General features: G+C 37.4%; 1 protein-coding gene across 2 annotated transcripts in view; it reads right to left on the bottom strand.

The window, feature by feature from the left end:
• The window catches only part of DCDC2 (doublecortin domain containing 2), a 60,995-nt gene that overhangs the window by 26,432 nt on the left and 14,031 nt on the right, over positions 1–20,532 (bottom strand). For both annotated transcript variants that reach the window (XM_071736307.1, XM_071736309.1), the window contains 5 exons: positions 14,556–14,632; positions 14,312–14,443; positions 11,011–11,157; positions 9,927–9,981; positions 7,386–7,587 (listed from right to left, as the gene is read on the bottom strand). In XM_071736307.1, coding sequence (XP_071592408.1) covers positions 7,386–7,587; positions 9,927–9,981; positions 11,011–11,157; positions 14,312–14,443; positions 14,556–14,632 — 613 coding nt within the window. The remainder of the gene's footprint in view (positions 1–7,385; positions 7,588–9,926; positions 9,982–11,010; positions 11,158–14,311; positions 14,444–14,555; positions 14,633–20,532) is intronic.

Raw genomic sequence — 20,532 nt, 5'->3', positions numbered from 1 at the left:
CTTGCACAAAGACCATTCAACATTAAGAAAGTTTTTAATAATTTTGAATAGAGAGTATTAAGATATGTAATAAGAAGATCTCAGTGCATTGCATAAAAAAACCAGCCCACATTTAAAGTAAATACACTGCCCAACTAAACTGTGTTAACCTTATGTGTAAGATTAGGTTCAGCTTTAAATACACAATAAGCATAATTTTTCAGATGTTAAGTTTGAGGAAACAATCTCTTTCAGTCTGACACTCAAAATAGAATTCCACACAACTGCTAAATTGGTGGGGGTGAGGAGAGAAAAGAATATAGGATATATTTTTGGCTATGGATTTTTTCAGTAGCCATCAAAACAGGCATGTGCAAACTCATTGTGCTGTTTATTGGTTTCAGATTAAAATACATTAATCTGCCTAAGTAACAGGAAAATGCAGCCATCTAAAATGCCAAAAGTACTTTTCAATGACCATCAGGAAAAAATAAAACAGAAATCATGGAATGGTGATAAGTGCTTCCCTTACTCAATTCAAAGCCTTTCAGTTTAAAGGAAATTTTTGTAATAAACCCACATAGCTGACTGAAGAACTGGAATGAGCCTTCAGGGTAGGCAGTGGAACTGTATTGATTAAAATACTACTTGGGAGCATTTGTTATCACAGTGTTACTGGAGCTGACTTCTGGCTCTCCATCAAAAATCCATTTCCACTTCAGAATGACTCCTCAGTCTAAAAGGAAAATATAATTCTAAAAAGGAAAATATCATAATTCAGTTCGAAAACTGAAAATATCATAATTCAAGGCAGGAATTACATATCTGATATGTCCAATACTTCAGCAGCTGGCTTAAGATCTATTTCTAATTTCACTGTCAGCTGAGAGAATGGTCATCTCACTTGCCTCTCCTTCATAGCTGGAGCCCAGAAGCCCTACTTGATTTAATCCTCTAACCCCCAGACAGTGGGAAATAGGCAAGATGCATCTTGCCCCCAACAAATTTCTAGGAACAGCTAGGGTACCATAGTCAAGAAATCTTTAGGATTATTGCCACGGGAAAACAAGTGGAAGCAAACAGCTTGGAAACAAACAGCCTTTTCCAAAATCCTATTCATGCCTTCTGCATAGACAAAACAAAGGTGAAGCCAAGTACACTACAGCCAGAATCTCTGCAAATAATCATCTTTAGCTCTTACAGTGCAGTTTGAATGCTTTTAGTCCCAGCATTCCTTTGGCGAGTAGCCAGTAATTCAGATGGACAATAGATGTTGTTCAAGTGCAAATTTCTTCACCTAAGTCAGATCAATTCCTGGTACCAATACAGACCAGGGGACAAAGAGGTTGAGAGCAGCCCTGAGGAAAAGGACTTGGTGGTACTGGTGGATGAAAAGCTGAACATGAGCCAGCAAATGTGCTCACAGCTTAAAAGGCCAACCATATCCTGGGCTGCATCAAAAGAAGTGCAGCAAGCAGGTCCAGGGAGGTGATAGCCCCTCTCTACTCTGTTCTCCTGAGACCTCACCTGCAGTACTGTGTTCAGCTCTGGAGCCTTGAGCACAGGAAAGGCATGGAGCTGTTGGAATTGGCCCAAAGGAGAGTCACAAAAATGACCAGGTGGAACACCATTCCTATAAGGAAATGCTGAGGGTTGTTCAGCCTGAAGAAGAGAAGGTTCTGAGGAGACTTTTTAGTGGCCTTTCAATATTTAAAGGGAACCTATAAGAAAGATAAGGACAAACTTTTTATCACTGTAGTGATAGGACAAGGCCTAATGGTTTTAGACTGAAAGAGAATAGATTCAGACTAGATGCTAGGAAGACATTTTTTACAATAAAAATAGTGAACCACAGAAACAGGTTGCCCAGTGAGGTGGGAAAAGGTCCACCCCTGAAAACATTCAAGGTCAGGTTGGATGGGGCTTTGAGCAGCATGATCCAGTTGCACATGTCTGCTCTCTGTAAAGGGCTTGGGCTAGATAAACTTTTAAGGCCACTTCCAACCTAAACCATTCTATTATTCTGCTAATTTATGTGCTTAGAAGCCTGGTGTGCTTGTGCTTGTGCTTGCTCTTTCTTTTGCTCTTTATCCTGCAAGGGCTGACCTTATATACTGCCCTTTGTGGGCAAAATAAGAGGAGAACAAAACATTTGCACATTCCCCTTGCAATTTTTGTTCCTCAAACATACATCTCAAGCAGTCTTCAAGAGGCACAAGCAAACCAGGGAGAAAGCTGCAATGCTCCTTTCCATTATATGAAATACTACAGCTAATTGACTGTATGGTATGTACTAGCTGCCTGCCTAAGAGGGAAGCTGCATCTCACAGAGCCATCTCCAGATGAAACAGAAGAGTCTTAATATAGAATAAACCACTCCCCTTACCAGCTTTTAAAGGCCTTTTTTCATTTACTTCAGTCCCATAACCACTGCAGGACTCCATCTCACCCAGAGACAATGTGACAAATAGGGACAGAGTGAGGGAAAGGTCCTATTGACAGGGAGACATTTCAGAGCACTAAAAGCACACACATTAGGAGAAGGGGAAGAGTTTGCACTAACACACAGGGCAACAGCCTATATTCTGCCTTTTCAAGCTGGACTGGATGCTAGTGCAGGTCTTCAGTATACAAGGAAGTACTGAAAACAAAAGGTGAACAAAAACAATGCCCTTAGAAAAGGACATCCAGCCTTCATTTGTCCTCTGGATCCCAACATACTGTCCTAGCATATGCTTCCTTCACACCCAAAGTGGAGTATGATGGGTCTTCAGCATTCATGTAAACAAATCATGTAGGCATGGCATAAGTACAAATATGTACCCAGCAGGTCTGGGTGCCAGTGTAAGCCATGGTAACTTTGTGGTTTTATTTTCTTTTAACTAAATTAAAGATTCTCGTTACACAGTTGTAACACAGCAGTCATATCAACCTCTGATAAATACTTAAAATGCTCTTTGCTCTGTTGATTTCTCATCACAGTCCCAGTATTTTAATATGAAGTACACTGCAACTGCACAGAAAAATACTTTTACTTTAAAAAGTCACAGGGCATAAGGTAATCGTCAAAAGTCCCACTTTTTAAAGAGCATCAGGACATATTTTTAATGGATGCATTCAAAAGAATGACTCTGTATTAGTTAGAAAAAGGTTATATATTACACATTCAAATAATCACTTGGAGTTATGATGCATTCCAAAAGAAAACTATAAAGCTATGGATTATGACTTGAATGAAGTCTAAAGAAAACTTTTCAAGCTATAACATTAAAACTTTTCAAGCTATAACATTACTTCATAGACATGCCTGTTATACAACTAACACAGGCTCTTGACAAATCTACTCTTCAAAACCACAGCATGAGTCTCCACCTTCTGAAAAGCTGTCCTGGTTTAAGCCAAGATAGAACCAATTTTCTTTCCTGTAATTTTACTTTCATCTAAATCTCTTTTAAGTAGCTGCACTTGCTGAAGTTAGCAGCCAGTTTCTCAATAAGTGTCTGCTTCTAGCACTGATAATACTCAATGTTTGTAGTTACTGCTGAAGAATGTTATTCAGAACCAAGGCTACTGCTCAGTTCTCAGAAATGTCTTATGCTCTGGAATGAGAAAGGGAGTGAAGGGGTCACACCTGCAACCTTCCTTTAGGGAGAAGCAGAGCTCATAGGTGACCAAAATTGACCAAAGGGGGTTTTCCATCCCATATGCATAATAATTAGTATAAATCTGAGGGATCATGAGGGTCAATTTCTGCTCCTTCATCCATGGTCAGCATCCTGGGAGGATTCTGCCCATTCGTCTGCCTGTGGTCCCAGTCTGTGGCCTCCTGAGTATGTGTGTTCCTGCCTTGAACTCCCATTTGCTTCTGGCTCTAGGAGTCCAGCCTGGGACATCTGCCCTGCAGCCTTGGTGGAGATGTGAGTGCTACTGGGGGACAATGGGGAAAGGAATGTGATATTGCTTTTGTTTATGTTTGTATATATTTAATAATTTTTCTGTTTCCTTAAAGCTGTGTAGTTTAATTTCCACCTGGCTTAGTACAGAAGGAGGAGAAAAATTGTCACACAAGAATGGCACATTTTCTCTGCTCCCAAAATGAACAAAGGAGAAGTCTTGTGACAGAGAGGTGGACAGGGAAACCAGGAGTTTTTGTCTTCCCATTCACCACCTCTGACTCCATGCAGTGGCTCAACAAGAGCCTTGGTAAACCAAGCATTTCCACAGCTGCTCTCTGATGTACCCTTCAGCCACAGGGAGGAAGTTTTACAGAGTTGGTTGGAACAGCTTAGTTGGGCTGAGCTGCCCCTGGTTACACACAGTGCTTGCCCAGAGCTACCGTGAGTGCCACAGGACAAAGTAAACCAAACAGAAACAAAATTCCATAGATATATAAAAAGCCTTCTTCCAAATAATTTCTGAAACGGAAGAAAACTGCAGGTTTGCTGCACAAATTTCGGTCACCTGACAATTTTTCTGCTCTCAGAAAATGCTGATAATTCCACTTAGGAGTAAATTGACCTACACTATCTTGGCAGCAGTCTTCACTTTAATTAAGCACCATAGTACAAGTACTGCTATGAAGTCACTAGCACTGCATGTTTTCCTCTTCCCACAAAAAGCACCACTCTGGCTCTGAATTAATCCTATTCTCTCCACTGAATCTGATTCAGCTTGAGAGTCTTCGAATGTTAGCTAGGAGCTATTTAGATGCTAAAATTAAATTCAGTTTTAACCACATGGCAAAGAAATACATTTAAACTGAACTACAATAACATCATAATAGGATGCACTTCTTGTGCAAGCAGGGCTTAAAAGCACTTTGAATAGTAGCTTTGTGATAAGAAGCTTAAGGCAACTACTGCTTCCTGGAATACTTCATTTGGCTGAACAAATACTGGGGAATTTAACTGGGGAAAGATAAGTCTGTAGATGTTCATAAGCCTGTGGTTGTGACTGTGGTTAGCCTAAAGACTTACAGGAGCATGAGACGGTTTGCTTGTTGTGCTTGGCAAAAGAAAACAGTTCTCAGTGGCTTAGTATACATCTCCTCATCAATAGAGGTCCACTGAGAGGAGGGACTGAACCCCACAAGAAATCCAAAACACAACTCTGGTTGTCACATCCCCAACTATTGCCTTGAATTCAACCTAGAGGCTTCATCTCCCTCAGCAACTGCCTGAATGACCAGCAAGGTCTACCCAGACTTGTAGAAGAGCACATACAACAAACTACTCATTCCCATTTCTACCAGCTGGTCTTCATACACGGAGAATAAATAGAGGAGCACAGAAAAGTTTCTCCTAACACACACTTTATCTCAAACCAAATTGTCTGCTTTGAACAGCTTATCCTACTTACATGGGGTCTCAAAAAGCATGGAAAGACCTGGGAAAAACAAAACAAAACCAAAACAAAAAGTCATGAGAAGAAAGCAGTCACATCCTCAATAGACTTAGTGGATTTCCAACTATTTCTGTCAGCAGGTGGAGCAGCAACAGCATGAAATATGGAGAGTTAATATCTCCCTATAGTTGTCTGCTATCTAGCAAAGTGAGATTCGTCACTTTGTCTCTGCCTACTGAAAGGACAGAAAAATTATCGCTGCTTCTAGCACTCTTCCCCCCTCTGGGCATCAAAGAACAATCAGAAATCTCTGGTAATCTAATGCAATGCCAAAAAAGAACAAATTTCTTTCAGATTCACAAAAGGGGTCCATTTGCTTTCAGGAAATATTTATAGAAACTTAAAAATAAAAATATCCTCAAGCCAGAAAAAACAGCATACAGTCACCATAATGGCACAATACCTATCAGAAAACTTTGTGTGGCTTGGTTGTTCTTAATGCATATCTAATCATACGTTCAGACACATTTGGTATTCTGAGCAGGAGAATAGATCAGAACATGTGGATTTTGAACCGCACAATAAAGAACTATAATAATATTTAGTAATATAATAAAAAATTCTGCATTGGCATTTCTCAAAAGAAGTTAATTTATCTGTTTCAAAAAAACCCAAACCATATAAAAAATTGAAGGTGTGGAGGGTATGCAGCCCTAAACATAAAAGCCTTTCCTTCCAATCTTTGCATCTCATGTAGTGATTCTGAGTCTTTAAAAATGGCAAAACAAGCATGAAAGGCCCCTTCTGAGATGCTAGTTGTAGTCTGGTAGTCTCTCCTTCATATGTTTTTAGCACTTGGCCTGTAAAAAGTAAGGATATATCATGATGATTTCAAGGAGAATATATTCATGAGTTATGAAAGACAAGTGTTTTCAGTAATTTTCATTATAATATAGTCTTTCTAAAATAAGAATAAAAACACTTGACTACATTAGAATTATGTCCAATTACAAGGAAAAAGGATAGAATGGTATTTGAATCAAGCCTAAAATAAACCTGAAATTCACGAAACTTACTCTTGAAAAGACAATTATATTACAAAATATCATTCCAATTATACATAATTATGTTACAAAACATTATACTTCACTGATCTCTTAAAACTCAAATTTACAAACCAGGCCCTGAACTCAAAGTAAATTTACAACTCATGATTCTCGACAGGGGTATAAAACTGCTGTTGGATGGCATACGACAAAGTTTTAGACCACGATTTGTTATTGCACACTTAATTATTAACACTTAACCAGCAGTGGGAAGAAATGCCAAATGTTATGAAAAGCATAATTAATTTCTCCTGACAGATACCAATTTCCCTGTATTAATGGCTTTTGAAACTTACTAATGAGGAAAAATAGCCATCCCAGAATGACAGCAATATCTGTAGTGAGGATAAAGTCTTATAGCCATAAAAATAAATAGGGCCAGGGGGAAAATCATCTCATACCTGTAGGTTTCCAAAGAGGATATTTATGAATAAAGTTCTGAACTGCTGCCACAGCACAGTAAAGAAGAAATTCTGAGAAAACCTCCAGTAGTCTCAGCAGCTATTGGCTACCTGGAGTTCATGACTGTGTTATTTCCTGAGAGTCTAGTAATTTTGTTATATAGAACCAGGCAGGTAAACAGAAATCCTCAGAGATAGTGAGGTGCAGACCAGCTCCTTCTCTTCACTTTTTTTGAACTTTTTTAGAACAGTGGGGAAATGGTCAAAATATGTTTTATATTATGCTTTTAGCAAAAGCATAAAGAGAGGACCATATTAGGTTGCCTTCCAAGGTATACTAAATATCATATCCAATCTCCTGTGGGATGTATATGAAGCCAAGTATGTAGCAGTTATGCATAGGTAGATTTCCTAAGAAGAAAGAACTTCTGTAAATTGTTAGACTGAGCAAAGAGAGTTCAAGAGCTATGAAAGCATATTATTCCACTGTTTCACTGTTTTAAGTGAAAAGCATAGCAACACCATACTACAATAATGTATATATGTCAGTACTGACCATTATCACGAAGGACTCCCATGGAAGCTTTTACTCTTACTGTCTGTTTTACTTTTGTATAGTTGTTAGAAAAATGTTGTCTGGGCACAGAATTCTCTGGATTCTGGCTTTTTTTGTCCTTCCCTTTGGGAGGCTGAGGTGAGGAACTGTTTTCACCCAGGTCACTGGATGCAATGGTAGATTTAGATTGCCGATCATTCCCCTGGAAAAAAATGTACACAATTACTACCAATGGAAAAAAAAACCAAGGGTTTTTTTTTTTTTTAATTTCAGTATTATTGTAACATTTAATACTATGGATTGTTATCAGAGGTTAAAGAAGCATCTTAATTTACGATCAGTACAGTTAAGCAATGTCTTAAACCATCCAGAAAACTGTAACTATGTCTTTAATTTACTATCTTATCCAACTGATTAAGTGCTCCTCAACAACTCCTGTAGGAGAATAACATGTTTATTATCAGGAAATAATGCTTCATATGAGGAAAAGAATGGCTAAGTCAATCTATATCTGAATGCACACAATGTAAAGCTATATCTTATCTATGCACACGTGTGGAAAGTCACAAACTATAACATGTATAACTTGTGAATAACTAATTTCCTGTGTAAATCAGACGTAGACATTAATCTAAGAGTCAAAAGGAGTTGGAAGAGGATGACAATCTCCATATGGCTGTAACACTGATTGCCAAGTGGACATAAGAAACGAGTCTGCCAACACATCAGCTCTGAGTTACCTCATCAGCCAGTTCCTCTGTTACTCTCTGGTGTATCTAGAAACCAAACTAGAAACCTGGTCCTTATCTTTACATCTTTGATGTATATATGATCCTAAGTGTACTAGCCAGAGATTTTATTATTTATACACACCTCTCTTCAGCTTAAATCTGTTCATAGTCAACATTGTAAAAACCTGACCTGTACATTCAGGCCCTTAGGGTGCTGCTTATATTGTTCTTGGCTGCATAAAGACTCTACCAACCAAATACCCACACCATTGCCTCTGATCAGGGGCTGTCAGCCTCCTACTGTTGCCTGTCTAACACTATGTATAGTTTCTTCCTAATCCAGTTTTATATTCCACATAACAACGAAACACATATGCACATAAAACACAAAATAGGGCAGAAGACCTTGTCAGTATCTGAAGCTGTTCACCTTATCACAGGTGAATCACAAAATGTGGCCAAATCACAAAAGATTAATATATGTTTTACTTCATTGTTTCACTTAGTGAAATTGCATGAATGCCGTTTTAGAACTTGCCCACCAGAAAGGCCTGCAATGGTCATGGACAATTCATTTCACCTCACAGATAAAGGTAAAATTCAATATATTTAAATTTTAGAATATTTAAAAAAATTGTCCTAAATATTTTTTTTTAAGTCCTAAAAAATATACCACATATCTTTATAAAATCTTGCATACATTCTTATATTTTTATGTGATTGTTCTGATTCTCACATGGTAGAAGCCAGTTCTGTTTAAAATATATTTTATACCATCTTTTACCATCTAATTTATCATTCATGGACCAATGTCAAATCTACCACTTCTCCTTCCTCTGTAGTGAGAAACAAGGGCACAACAACATTTCAGCCTCTTGTAATTCAAACTGGAGACTGTTCTTCCCAAGCAATACTAGCAAGGCAGTGTAGATATCAAACTGAACTAAACAATTGCATGATTCATGCCAGTTCAAGTGTTGCATTAGATATTTTAGAGCATTAGTACATATTCATGCCTCCTTAAGTTTCAGCACTTATTATTTTTATGAAAGCTAGGATTGCAAGGATCACACCTTAAAAACAAACACCACTTGGAAGTATCTTATTCTTTATATTCTACTGAATTTCAACAGAATGAAACAGATTTGTATATTTTATTGCTTTTTTTTTTTTCAGTGCCTCCAGGCTTTTTTGTTTTGTAAACAGTGAATGGACAGGATCAACTACTAGACTCTGAGTGTGCACTCTGTCTTGTACAGTAAACTTCACTTGTACAGAACTGATGCAAACAGACACTCATATTCTGATTTGGCACTGTTTGAAATCCACAGTGGACTCATTCTGTACACATATAAAAGCTATATAAGTTACATAGCAGTATTTAATTATTAGCTAGGAAATAATGTGTCAGGAAATTTTTTGGGGTCATAGACTCTTCATGCAAAACACCATTTTCTTCAAGAACGTTTGTAAAAGGTTATGGTTTTTTTTCCTTTAGGTGTATAATTTGACTAAATAATTTAACAAATAAACAAAGGCAAACAACAAAGTTAATGGGAAAGCCTTGAAGGCAGCAGTTGACTTGTGCTATGGAAGTTTTTTTTTTTAAAAAAAGCAGCCACTAATGCAATAATATTTTCTCAGATTTCTTTTTCTAATCGATCAAGCTATTAATTCATCAAGTTTTAATAAGCATACCACCAGGTAGCTGTGGATTTTTTTCTCTGCAGATTTAATTAAACCCCAAAATTCCATCTGCTGGAATTAAGAAAAATTAGAAACAAAATTTATTATGGCACTTGATACTTACACTGCCCTTAGACTTTTGAGATCCCACAATCGGAGGCAGTACAGAGGCTTTGGAACTGCAGAAATAAACCATATCTTAGAATTGTATACACTATGTATCTATAACCAAGTCAGAAAATACCAAGTCAGCTATGGCAACAGAGTTGTTTTATTCATTGCACATTTTTACTATTAATCACTCATTTCTATTCACTGGACTATGTTTAAATGCATAGCCATTACCTTATTTGACTAAATGAATTACATTTCCCTACAATATATAATTCATATAACCAAAATTTGCAGAGCTTCATTCAATGAATTACTATGTGAAAGATTTATAGTAATGAAAAGTTCCAGAAATTTCAACTCTGTTTAAATCAGTTGATCAAAATAGCTTTTCAATGTCCTTAAATTCATTTGTTGCAAATACCATTTCCCCAATACTTTCAAGTTATTCACAATGTCTGTAGTTGCCCATGAAGAAATTCAAGACAATTACACTCCAGTTTGTGTGAAGAGTATAAAGTTTCTAAATTACACCAATTTATGGGACAAATTTTCATTTCTTTCCCTATATTTCAATGAAATGGCTCCCAATTTTCATGTTCTCCAAAGATATTAAAGCCCAAGTTTCTCCTTAGAGACACATGGTTTGAAATTATGTGCTAACTCTAGCCCACAAAAAATAGACCCAAACATGAAACATTACCAAGGGAGTACATATTCCACAAAACACTATGACACAATAATACATCAAGACTGGTGTAGCTGCACCTATTCTCAATCAGATATACATATTTGTATCCCAGCAAAAAAACCCAACCCAACCCAACAAATTAAGCCATTAAAATACTCCTTCATCTAATGTTAAATTTGTGATACATAATCAATGGCTCATTTATGAAATAGTCTTCTGAATTTCCATTTTCTCTTCTGTTTTTGTTATCTCAACTTTCTCATAAGTTGTCAATAAAGCTTTGCATCCATACTAGGTTACCCATCCATTGTTCTTGGGATGATGATTATGTACTGTACTAGTGGTACCTTTTAATCAAATTGACACACACAAGCATGTGAGTATATCACACACCTATTGAACTTACCCTTGTGGCCTTTTCATTGTAGGTTTGCTAAACAGCAGACCACCATATGGCAATTTCTTAAACTTTTCTCTACCCACTGCAACATAAATTTGTCCATTCTCCAAGTCTGACCCGTTCTGAATAAGTTTTCCATCTAAAGTGTAAAGTCTGAAAAACATAAACCTTAACATTCAGGTAGGTGTATAAAGAGCATTGAAAGCTATGTTAATCTAAACTCATTAAATCATATTGCATTTCCAGATATGAAACCAAATAAAGTTTAGTGAGTGCCATACAATGATCTATCACTACATTTAAAAAAAAAAAAAAAAAAAAAAAGATAAGGGAAGATAGAGCAAAATAATGACTAAATCACAGTTTATATATAAAATTAATGAAGTGTGAAGCCCTATGACAGATGAAATACACTCATAGTTTCTAAAATTAGATAGATTACTACACTGGAAGGAATCTATTCGATGAGTTCCTGACCTCTCTTATTCCATGTTCCTCCTCCCATCTGTGCTTTAGGCTCTATGCAGCAATGTGGCAAGAACAGGGTACTAATGGCTCCATAATTTAGAATTCAGAACCTGTCCACCTAACACATCCCATGTTGATAATAATGCACTGAGATTGTTAGATTGTATAGAGCAGGAAGTCGAAACGTGGTTATACCTGGTTATACCTGGAAGTTCCAGGAAATACAATACTACATTATAACAAGAAGTTATGTATCTTGGGGACCTGCGATCAGTACTAATAATCAGTATGTCTATAGCACCAGGTAGATTTTTACCACAATAATTTCTGGTTGTGCAATCAATACTAATAACCAATATGTCTATAGCACCAGGTAGATTTTTACCACAATAATTTCTGGTTGTGCACTTTGCCTAGAAAGAAGAAATGCATTATGGACTGGGGGTGGTGGGAGAGAGCAGGGGCAGTCGGCACATTTGTGTTTATTATATTTAAAGGACAAAAGTTGTTTACTTAATATAACTCCTGCAAGTGTTGCAGACAAATATCTGGCAGTCCCTAGTGGTATTTTTCAGCCTGAAAAAAATTAACAGTAATAACTGAATCAAACATAATCAGTCATTGAAGACAAAAGTGACATTAAAAATGCATTCTTTAAAAATGGCACTTCAAACAAATAAATATTAACCTAACAAGCATCACACTAGCTTTGTGACCCTTATTTCTGCAGCCTTCTGTCCCTCCAGCTGGCCACAACTGTTCAAAGACCAGCTGCATTCTCTTTGGCTATTACTATGCAACAAAGATGCACTTGTGGGCACTTCTGGGCACCAGAGGATGACCCAGGGCTTGTCCTGAGGGATGACAGTGGATTTCCATTTTCTCTCCTGAATCCAAGCCCAAAAGTGGCACCCAAAACCAAGAAAGCATAAAGGCTGACAAAGGAGATAGCAGAGACACAACTTGAAGAAGCAATGTCCCCACATTCCCAGCTGCACACGCACCAGGTAACTTCCCTTTGGGATGCTATAGCCTGTTCCCTGTTCCCCATCCAGTTTGGCAAGAAGAAAAGCTACTATGTCATTGTCTGCTCTCTCATATTTCTTGCTTCCATTCCCATTCTGATGGGGATGATAAAAAATAACTTTTTTTTTTTTTTAAAAAAAAAAAAAGCCACATGTGAAATTGCATAAGACTTGGCGGATTTTTATGTCTCTTCATGAAATGGAAAAGAAAAACTGCTATATACATAATACAGGTTCCTGTTGGTTTGACTTATCTTTTATGAGAACTTGTATCTTCCCAGCATCAGTGGTCTTACAGGACCTCCTCTAATGCCAACAGTTTCAGTAAACCCCAGCTATTATTGTGTAACTTATTAAGGAACAATGATTGCTTTACTAAAGTATTTTATACATATTCTTAGAAAAGAAATGACAACTGAGTTAATAGAATGGAAAACGTTGAACAATACAAAATGCCATCTATGCTATCTTATTTTTTAAAGAATTAAAACTGACCACTGGGGGAACTTCACAAAAGCAATCCTAGCTATGCTTTCATGTACATCATTCAGTACCACCAAGGAGTGACACCACATAATGAGAATAAAGTGTGAAAGGTTTTCAAATTGTTTAATGACGTGAGAGCAGAAAGAACTGGTATGTTGCAAACAGCTGTCACTCTGGTCACTATCATGATACACTCACTGAGAATCAGATCCAGAAAGCTGCAAATACATGTAGGTTTACTTTCTTGCAACTAGAAGTGCTAAGCAGCCAGATAGTAGGCAAAGAGAAATGCAAGGCTTAGAGGAAAAATTAGATAAAAGCCAACAGTCAACAGAGAGCATTACCTTAATCTTTTATGATCTGAATCAACTCTGGGAAAGCAACCAGAAGAACTGAAAGACTATTCTGTCTTCACTGATTTGAAAAAGATTTCACAAGCATAGCTTCAGAAATTGCATAATCTGTGAAGAATGGTTTTCCACAGAAGGCCCTTTCCTGACTGAGGAAAAGATTTCCTGTAATGGGCTCTGCATGGGGCAATACTGGAATGTCAGTAATTTGCCAGTACACACCTTGGCAGCCTGCTCACACTACAATGGTTTTCATGGAAACCTCATATATCATTTTGCTTTAAAACCTGGAACAACTACCAAATCCTATTTTAGAAAACTTATTTTATGTTGTAAAAGCCTTAAGGGACTGAAAGTTACCTATCCAATAGACCATCTCCTATTCCTGGGATACCACAACCCAGAACTGCTGAGATAGTGGAACTGGCAACCCCCCCCCCCCCCCCCCAGCTAGAACATTTGGCATTAGCTCTTATGAGGAGACTGAACTGGCTGAATATTAAGCACAACCTAGTCACATCACACATCTTTAAAAACCAAGGAATACATATTTTCCTTGAAAGTTCCTCAATGAATTTAAAGAACTACCATAATTAAAAGGTATCATGAATCACATCTATTATTGCACATTCTGAGGACTTCACCAACTTTACTGTGTTCATGTATTTTATTCTGACATTTAATTTAATTATTAATAGTAAATATATGGCATTATTATTGTATTATTACATGCCTGGTAACTAAATACTTAATGAAGAAATAACAGCTGAAACAAATGGAGGTTTGCTTTTCTTAAATAGCAGTGAAATTAAATCTGAAGGTTAACAAATTTCCATTTTGTGGCTTTCCGATGTACTTTAATTTTGTTGTAGTGGAATTTCCCATGAAGGAGGAATGATCCATTACACTATCTCTGGAGACTCAAAAACAGATCTATGCATACCAAATATATTTTCCAAATACCCAGCTTCCTGATACCTGTGAACAGCTCCACTTCTGAGGGTAACTTTTCCTGTAACCATTTCAAGAACGTGGTCCCAGTGATTCAGTGTTTTCCTGGGAATGAGGAGGCGTACTACAGGGCTAATAAGGTCTCCATTAGCAACCAAGCTGAAATAAAGCAAAGTAAATCAATTTGTAGGACCGTTTTAAACAAACTCCTCTGAAGTTAGATACCACCACCACCCAAAGCAGCAGTTCACTAACTGAAAATTCTACTTACAAAATAGTGTAGGGTTCCTGGAGTGGTTTTCGAAACCGTGCTGACACAGTGATTCTACTGTGAGTAACTGGCTTAACCTACGAGGAGAAAAAGAATAGAAATTACTTAATTTTAATATTGGGTAAGATTTTGCCCTGACCACCACCAGTAAAGGGGACAGCATACAGAAAGAAGTTCTTGTCTTTAAAATGAACATTTTATTCCATTCCAGCTTCACCTTCTGTAGAGCATCAAGTTCATATACACACTGAGTAACAGCCCCAGCAGAGTCTACCACAGTGCAGCCTGGCACTACATATGCATGAGAGGTCACAATTGTGTGGATATCTTCATTGACTCCAGTGACTGCTGAATAATATCCTCAGTTTAGGGCAATGGCTCTCCAGTGAGGTGCACTGCAGACTTTTATCTCTCAGAATACAGTATAGGCTACTTAATTCCCAGTGTTATCCTCTGTACTCCTTTGAACTGATAGTGCCTCGAGATCAATCAAATAGCCCATCAGTATTGTCATATACAGAAAGTTACAGAAGAACAGAGATTTACACAATGCTGCCTAGATAGGATTCTCCATTGCATTTATAAACACACTTTCAAATTAAGAAAACAAAAAAGAGACAGATAAACCCAAACTCCAAAATCATTAGAGATTTTTTTTTTAATACTTTATAATTAGCAAACCAAAACAAGGTGTCAAGCCAAAACTGACATTCAAAAGTCACAGTACATGCATGAACAGGTTGGCTCCACTCCTAAAAAAAACGCAAAAAAACAACAACAACCGAAAAGCCCACAACCAACCAAACAAAACAAAACAAAAAAAAAACCAAAGAAACCCCACAAAAAAACCATAAAGGCTTAAAGGATTAAATATCCAGCATGCACAGAGACAATGTTTCAAGTAGATGCACACAGTTTACTTAAACTGGCAATGTTCCATTCACTATGTAAAGCAGTCTGATAATGTGATGTATTCCAGCTTTATCACACTGTACTAACTTAACCAATACTTCTCATTTAATTTATGGAAAATTATCTGGGCTCCAGTGCTTAAATTCTTTGCTTGGATTTTCACAAAAAAGTAGTGCTGTCAGCCAGCACTACTGACAGGAGTGCTTTTCAGATCCTCCTCTTGTATATACTTGTATATACTGAAAGAACCAAGACTGTGGTTAAAAATTATTATTGTAATAATCAAATCTGACTTCTCACATAACCCAAAGAGCCTTACACAGCAAATTCTGCACCAAGCACTTAAGTTATGGAGCTAAACCTGCACTCTCAAAGAAAAAGCAATGAAACTAAACAAAAGCAAAACTGGCATTCCTTGTCATACAATCACTTCAAGTGAAAGCCACAGGTAAATCTGCTGAGTGAAATCCGTTCACAATGTCTGCTACAAATGAAGTGCATTCATTCTGAATTTGGCTGACTTAGCCTTCTTGCCTTTCTCAAAGTAAGCAGTGTAGCCCTCCCAATATTCTGAGTGACCCAGAGAACATGAAAGCCTACATTGGGTGCGGATGGAGGGAGGCAGAATTTGCCTTTGCATAGCACAGTGAATAAAAAGAAGCAAGCAGAGGGGCATGATGATCTGAAACTCATTGCAGAGGTGTATTTTGGCCAGAAACTTCAACAAGAGGAGAGACAGCATGAAAGCTGTCACTGCAGCATTGTGCCAGCTGTGCTTGTGTACCACATTAGGAAACAGGCTCCTGGGAACCTCCCCTTTGTGCAAGCCATCTATTAGGCAGTGTATTTACTCCTTATCATCTCATCATGTTTGTCTTGGCCTTCTACAATGAGAGGTTTGAACTAGACTATGCACAAGCTATGCCTTAATGCATAAATAATTGCAGTCCACAGACTTGTTCTTAATTCCAGTGCACTCCAAGTCAGAGGGAAGATTCACACATACTACTACAGGCTTGGAAAGTCAGTAATAGTTTATTATCATATAGTTCATTAGGGAAGGCAAAGAAGTTTTTGGAGACTGACAAATAATTTAGGAATTCAGCCATTCTTGCAGGAACATCTGAAGCACATTTTTCAGAGAAAAAAAGGTCATTTATGTCACCAAAATCTGAGATGAAAATTTAATAATTCTCTAGGAAGACACAAACACACAAAAAAAAAACCAAAACCAAAACAACAACCGCAATTTACACTGGAACATCTGAAAACTCTTCTATTGCTGCTGTCAGCCATTATGGGTTATTTGCCCAGTGTAAGAAATCTAAAAGACAAGTTCAGAATACTGAAAAAATAAGGTAGCTTTTCCAAAGGGTATGTTTCTGAAGTCTGAGACAATACTGATTTACTTCTTTAGCATCAGGTCCTAATGTTTAGGCTCCAAACACAGGTTCCATCCGAAACAAGAATGACTTGACTTTACCTGTCCACACATTTTCCTGTGTAGCTGCTAGGTTGCCAGGCTAATTCCCTATAAAGTACTCAATATACAACAAGTAAAGCCTTATATTGCATTTTCTAGAAGTTGATTCCTTATCCATTCCAACAGCTCCCTTATGCTGTTGATACCTGTACTCAAGTTCTCCCACTCTCCAAACAGTCCATTAAAAGTTCTCTGATCTGGTCTGTAACACTCAGGTACCAGTGATCCACACTTTACCAGAACTAGTTAGAAAGTACTTCCTAGGCATAAATGAGACCCTTAGGATATTCCCAGGTGTGCCTATTTATTTAGTTGTTCTTGCAAGCTGATGAAACCATTAATTTTGATGGAGACACCTCAGAAGGCCATCATGTTATTAAACGCAGCCTAATGACAGGGACACAGAGAAAACAAACAACCTGATATATATCAAGAGTTCATTTATTATTTGAAGGATTATAATTCTGCCAATGATAGATACTGTCACATTGGCTTGCAAGTCTGACCTTTATTAATACTTCTGGCAGTCATCTGTGGATAACAAATCAGCCCTGTTCTTAAGCAGGACAACTGCAGGGGACTGTAAGATGGGACCAGTTTGGCCAGAGACTTAATATTTGTCTTTTTTACCTAAACATGGCCCAAACCACAACAAAATACAATCTTACACTGGCTTGTCAAGTGTATTTAAATGAAATCTGGCTCTTGTATTAAAAGATGAAAAGAGTATGTTACTGCAATATTATATTTGCTAGTCTAACACCACGAAAACCAATGCATGAAAACACTGTGAAAATGACTGTGACGCTATTTAACACCTTAAAAAGTGTAGCCCAGATCAAATTATGCAGATAAAAGAATCCCCGTGGTTGTTAAATGCTGGACCATGGTGACACACAACTCTCTAAAGTCTTTTGCCACACTCAACATGAACAGCAAGAGCAAAAGTATTTTATCTTTTCGTGGGGTCATGGTCTGAGGCAGATTTTAGGCTTTGTCTGGAAGAGAAGGGATAACAAAAGCCTCTGGGACTGCTTGCCTCCTGAAGGCATATTTTACACCTGATCTGCTTCAGGGTCCAAAAGAAAGATAAACTATATTCATTCAGGACACTGTGATGCTGCAAATGAGAGAGAGTGAAGGAGGAAATAAATATATAACTTTTAAGAAAGCTTAAAAGAACTAAACAGAAGGAAATGCACAGGGGTGCTACAAATGAGCCATATATAACACCTTTAATTGTGCAGCTGGTAAGCATACAGACATACAAGCAACTGCAATACAGTATTCCACAATTCACAAGAGAGGAGTCTTACAAATTCCCAAAGTATATTCTGGCTACAGTACAAGGTCTCCAACTACAAGAGCACAAAAAATCATCACAAGCAACCCTAGCTTACTCTCCAGACACCTTTTTGAAAAAGAAAGGTGGCTACAAAAAACAGTTTGGCTACATCTATACTGCACTGTGATTTAAACAAGTAAATAAAAATTAAAAAATAAAAAACTAAAATAAAAACCCTAAAAAAACCCCAAACAATGCCAACAAACAAACAAACAAAAAAATCAAACAAAATAAAAAGCCCAAGCCTATATAGTATTCTTCTAATTAACCTTATTGTGGGTTTTTTGACACCGTCTTCAACAGAATTTAGAACAACTTCAGTCTGACAAACTATTCATGGTTACAAAAATCATGTCTCATCATTTCACTATACAACAGTATACATTAATAAAAGACCAAGTGCTCAGCCACTGTAAATCAATTTAGTTCCTTTGAATTATATAAAGTTACTCCAAACCATCCTAGCAGAAGACCTGATCCAGGATTTAATTAAAGAATACATGGTTCAGCTCCTCTTTCCTTTGTAGGAGGTAACACAGTGCTACAGTGTCTGGAACAACCTGACCCCTCTGGCACTGCAGTTACTCATTAACGATGATGTGGTCTTGGGTGAAAGCTTGTGCTTACATTAAGAGACCAGCATCACTAGTCCCCTAAACCCTTTATTTTCTTTTAATTTCATCAGCCACATTCTCAGCTGATGTAAATCATCACCTTGTCTCTTCTGTCAGCAGATTTACATTAATCAATGGTCTGGCCCCATTATTATTTTATCTTTAAATTTTGTACATTTTCAGTTTGTTTCAAAAGACTCATTCAAGGGCAGCTTCCATATCCTGCTCACGAATGTTGCCAACATTTCCTAATGTTTGATGAGATAATCATCTGAGGTATTACATGACAACATACAGCAGCAACACCAAGCATTTAAGGGAAGAAGGAGAAAGCACTGTATCAGTTGAAACTCAGGGGGAACTTTAAGTAAGGTGGAAGCAACCAATCAAATGAGAATTTGCAAGGCAACAAGAGTACAGCTGGAAAAACACCATGGGATCACAGAAACCCCAAAACATCACAACTTTTACCTTTCTATTCTACAAAGAATTTGCTATTTCCAAGAGTGCACACACCAACAGCTTCTTGTTTGTTACCATCTGTGAAATAACTTAGAAAAACATCTTGTAGAGTCTCGGTGGGAAAAAAAAAAAGCCACTAATCTTATCATAGGATAGGTTCTGGGAAAGGGGATCAATCTGTAGTGTTTGAAATCTCTGTAAACACTCATATTTCAGAATACTTTCTACAGAGTCCCTTAGAGCCCAGCTTTCATCTTCAATCATAATTCATTGTGGTTGAATTTGTGTTGCTGAACATCAGCTGCAGCTGAGCACCTCCTAACATCCCTTTGAACATACAAAGCCAGCACACAGATCAGCATCTAGCTGAAACATAGTAAAATAACCCACACCCTCACAGCTTCCTTATAGAATGTTGTAGGATCACAGAATCATAGAATGTTAGGGGCTGGAAGGGACCTCTAGAGATTATCTAGTCCAACCCCCCTGTAGGATCACCTGGGGCAGACCACACAGGAAAGCATCCAAGTGGGTTCTGAAAGTCTCCAGAGAAGAAGCCACAACCTCTCTGGGAAGCCTGTTCCAGTGCTCCATCTTTCTCACAGTAAAGAAGTTTCTCCCCATATTGAGCAGAACTTCCTATGTTTTAGCTTATACACATTATTCTTTCTCCTATCACTGGGTACCACCAAAAATCTATATATTTTTCCTGTATTCTAAAAAAATTGCTGAACATTCACAAAAAATAACAAACACAGACAAAGCACTTTGCAAACACACACAACACATTGCACTATCTACTTTAGGTGCTTTAGGTGCTTACATGTTCTACTGTTGACTGTTGTCAAAAAAAAAAAAAAACCATACAAAATAAAATTATCACCACTCAACTCATTACCTCTGGTATACTATCACATGTATAGATATGAAAAATACTTTCTGTACAAAACCCATTTTGAATTAGTGTGTTCATATCCACGTGGGTACACATGTATATTTGATATTTCTGTATGCTTATATTTATACATGGATTTAATATAACTTTCACACAAAAAAATAATATTTATGTTTAGATGACCTCATGAAAGCTTGAAGAGCAACTAAAAACTTGTTACTCCTTTTTGGAACACTAGAGGCTGGCTTAGCACTCTAGTGAAGATC

This window comes from Heliangelus exortis, chromosome 2 (genome assembly GCF_036169615.1).
Source record: "Heliangelus exortis chromosome 2, bHelExo1.hap1, whole genome shotgun sequence".
Classification (NCBI taxonomy): Eukaryota; Metazoa; Chordata; class Aves; order Apodiformes; family Trochilidae; genus Heliangelus; species Heliangelus exortis.
Note: the sequence above shows the minus strand (reverse complement) of the source record. Positions and strands in the feature narration are given on the sequence as shown.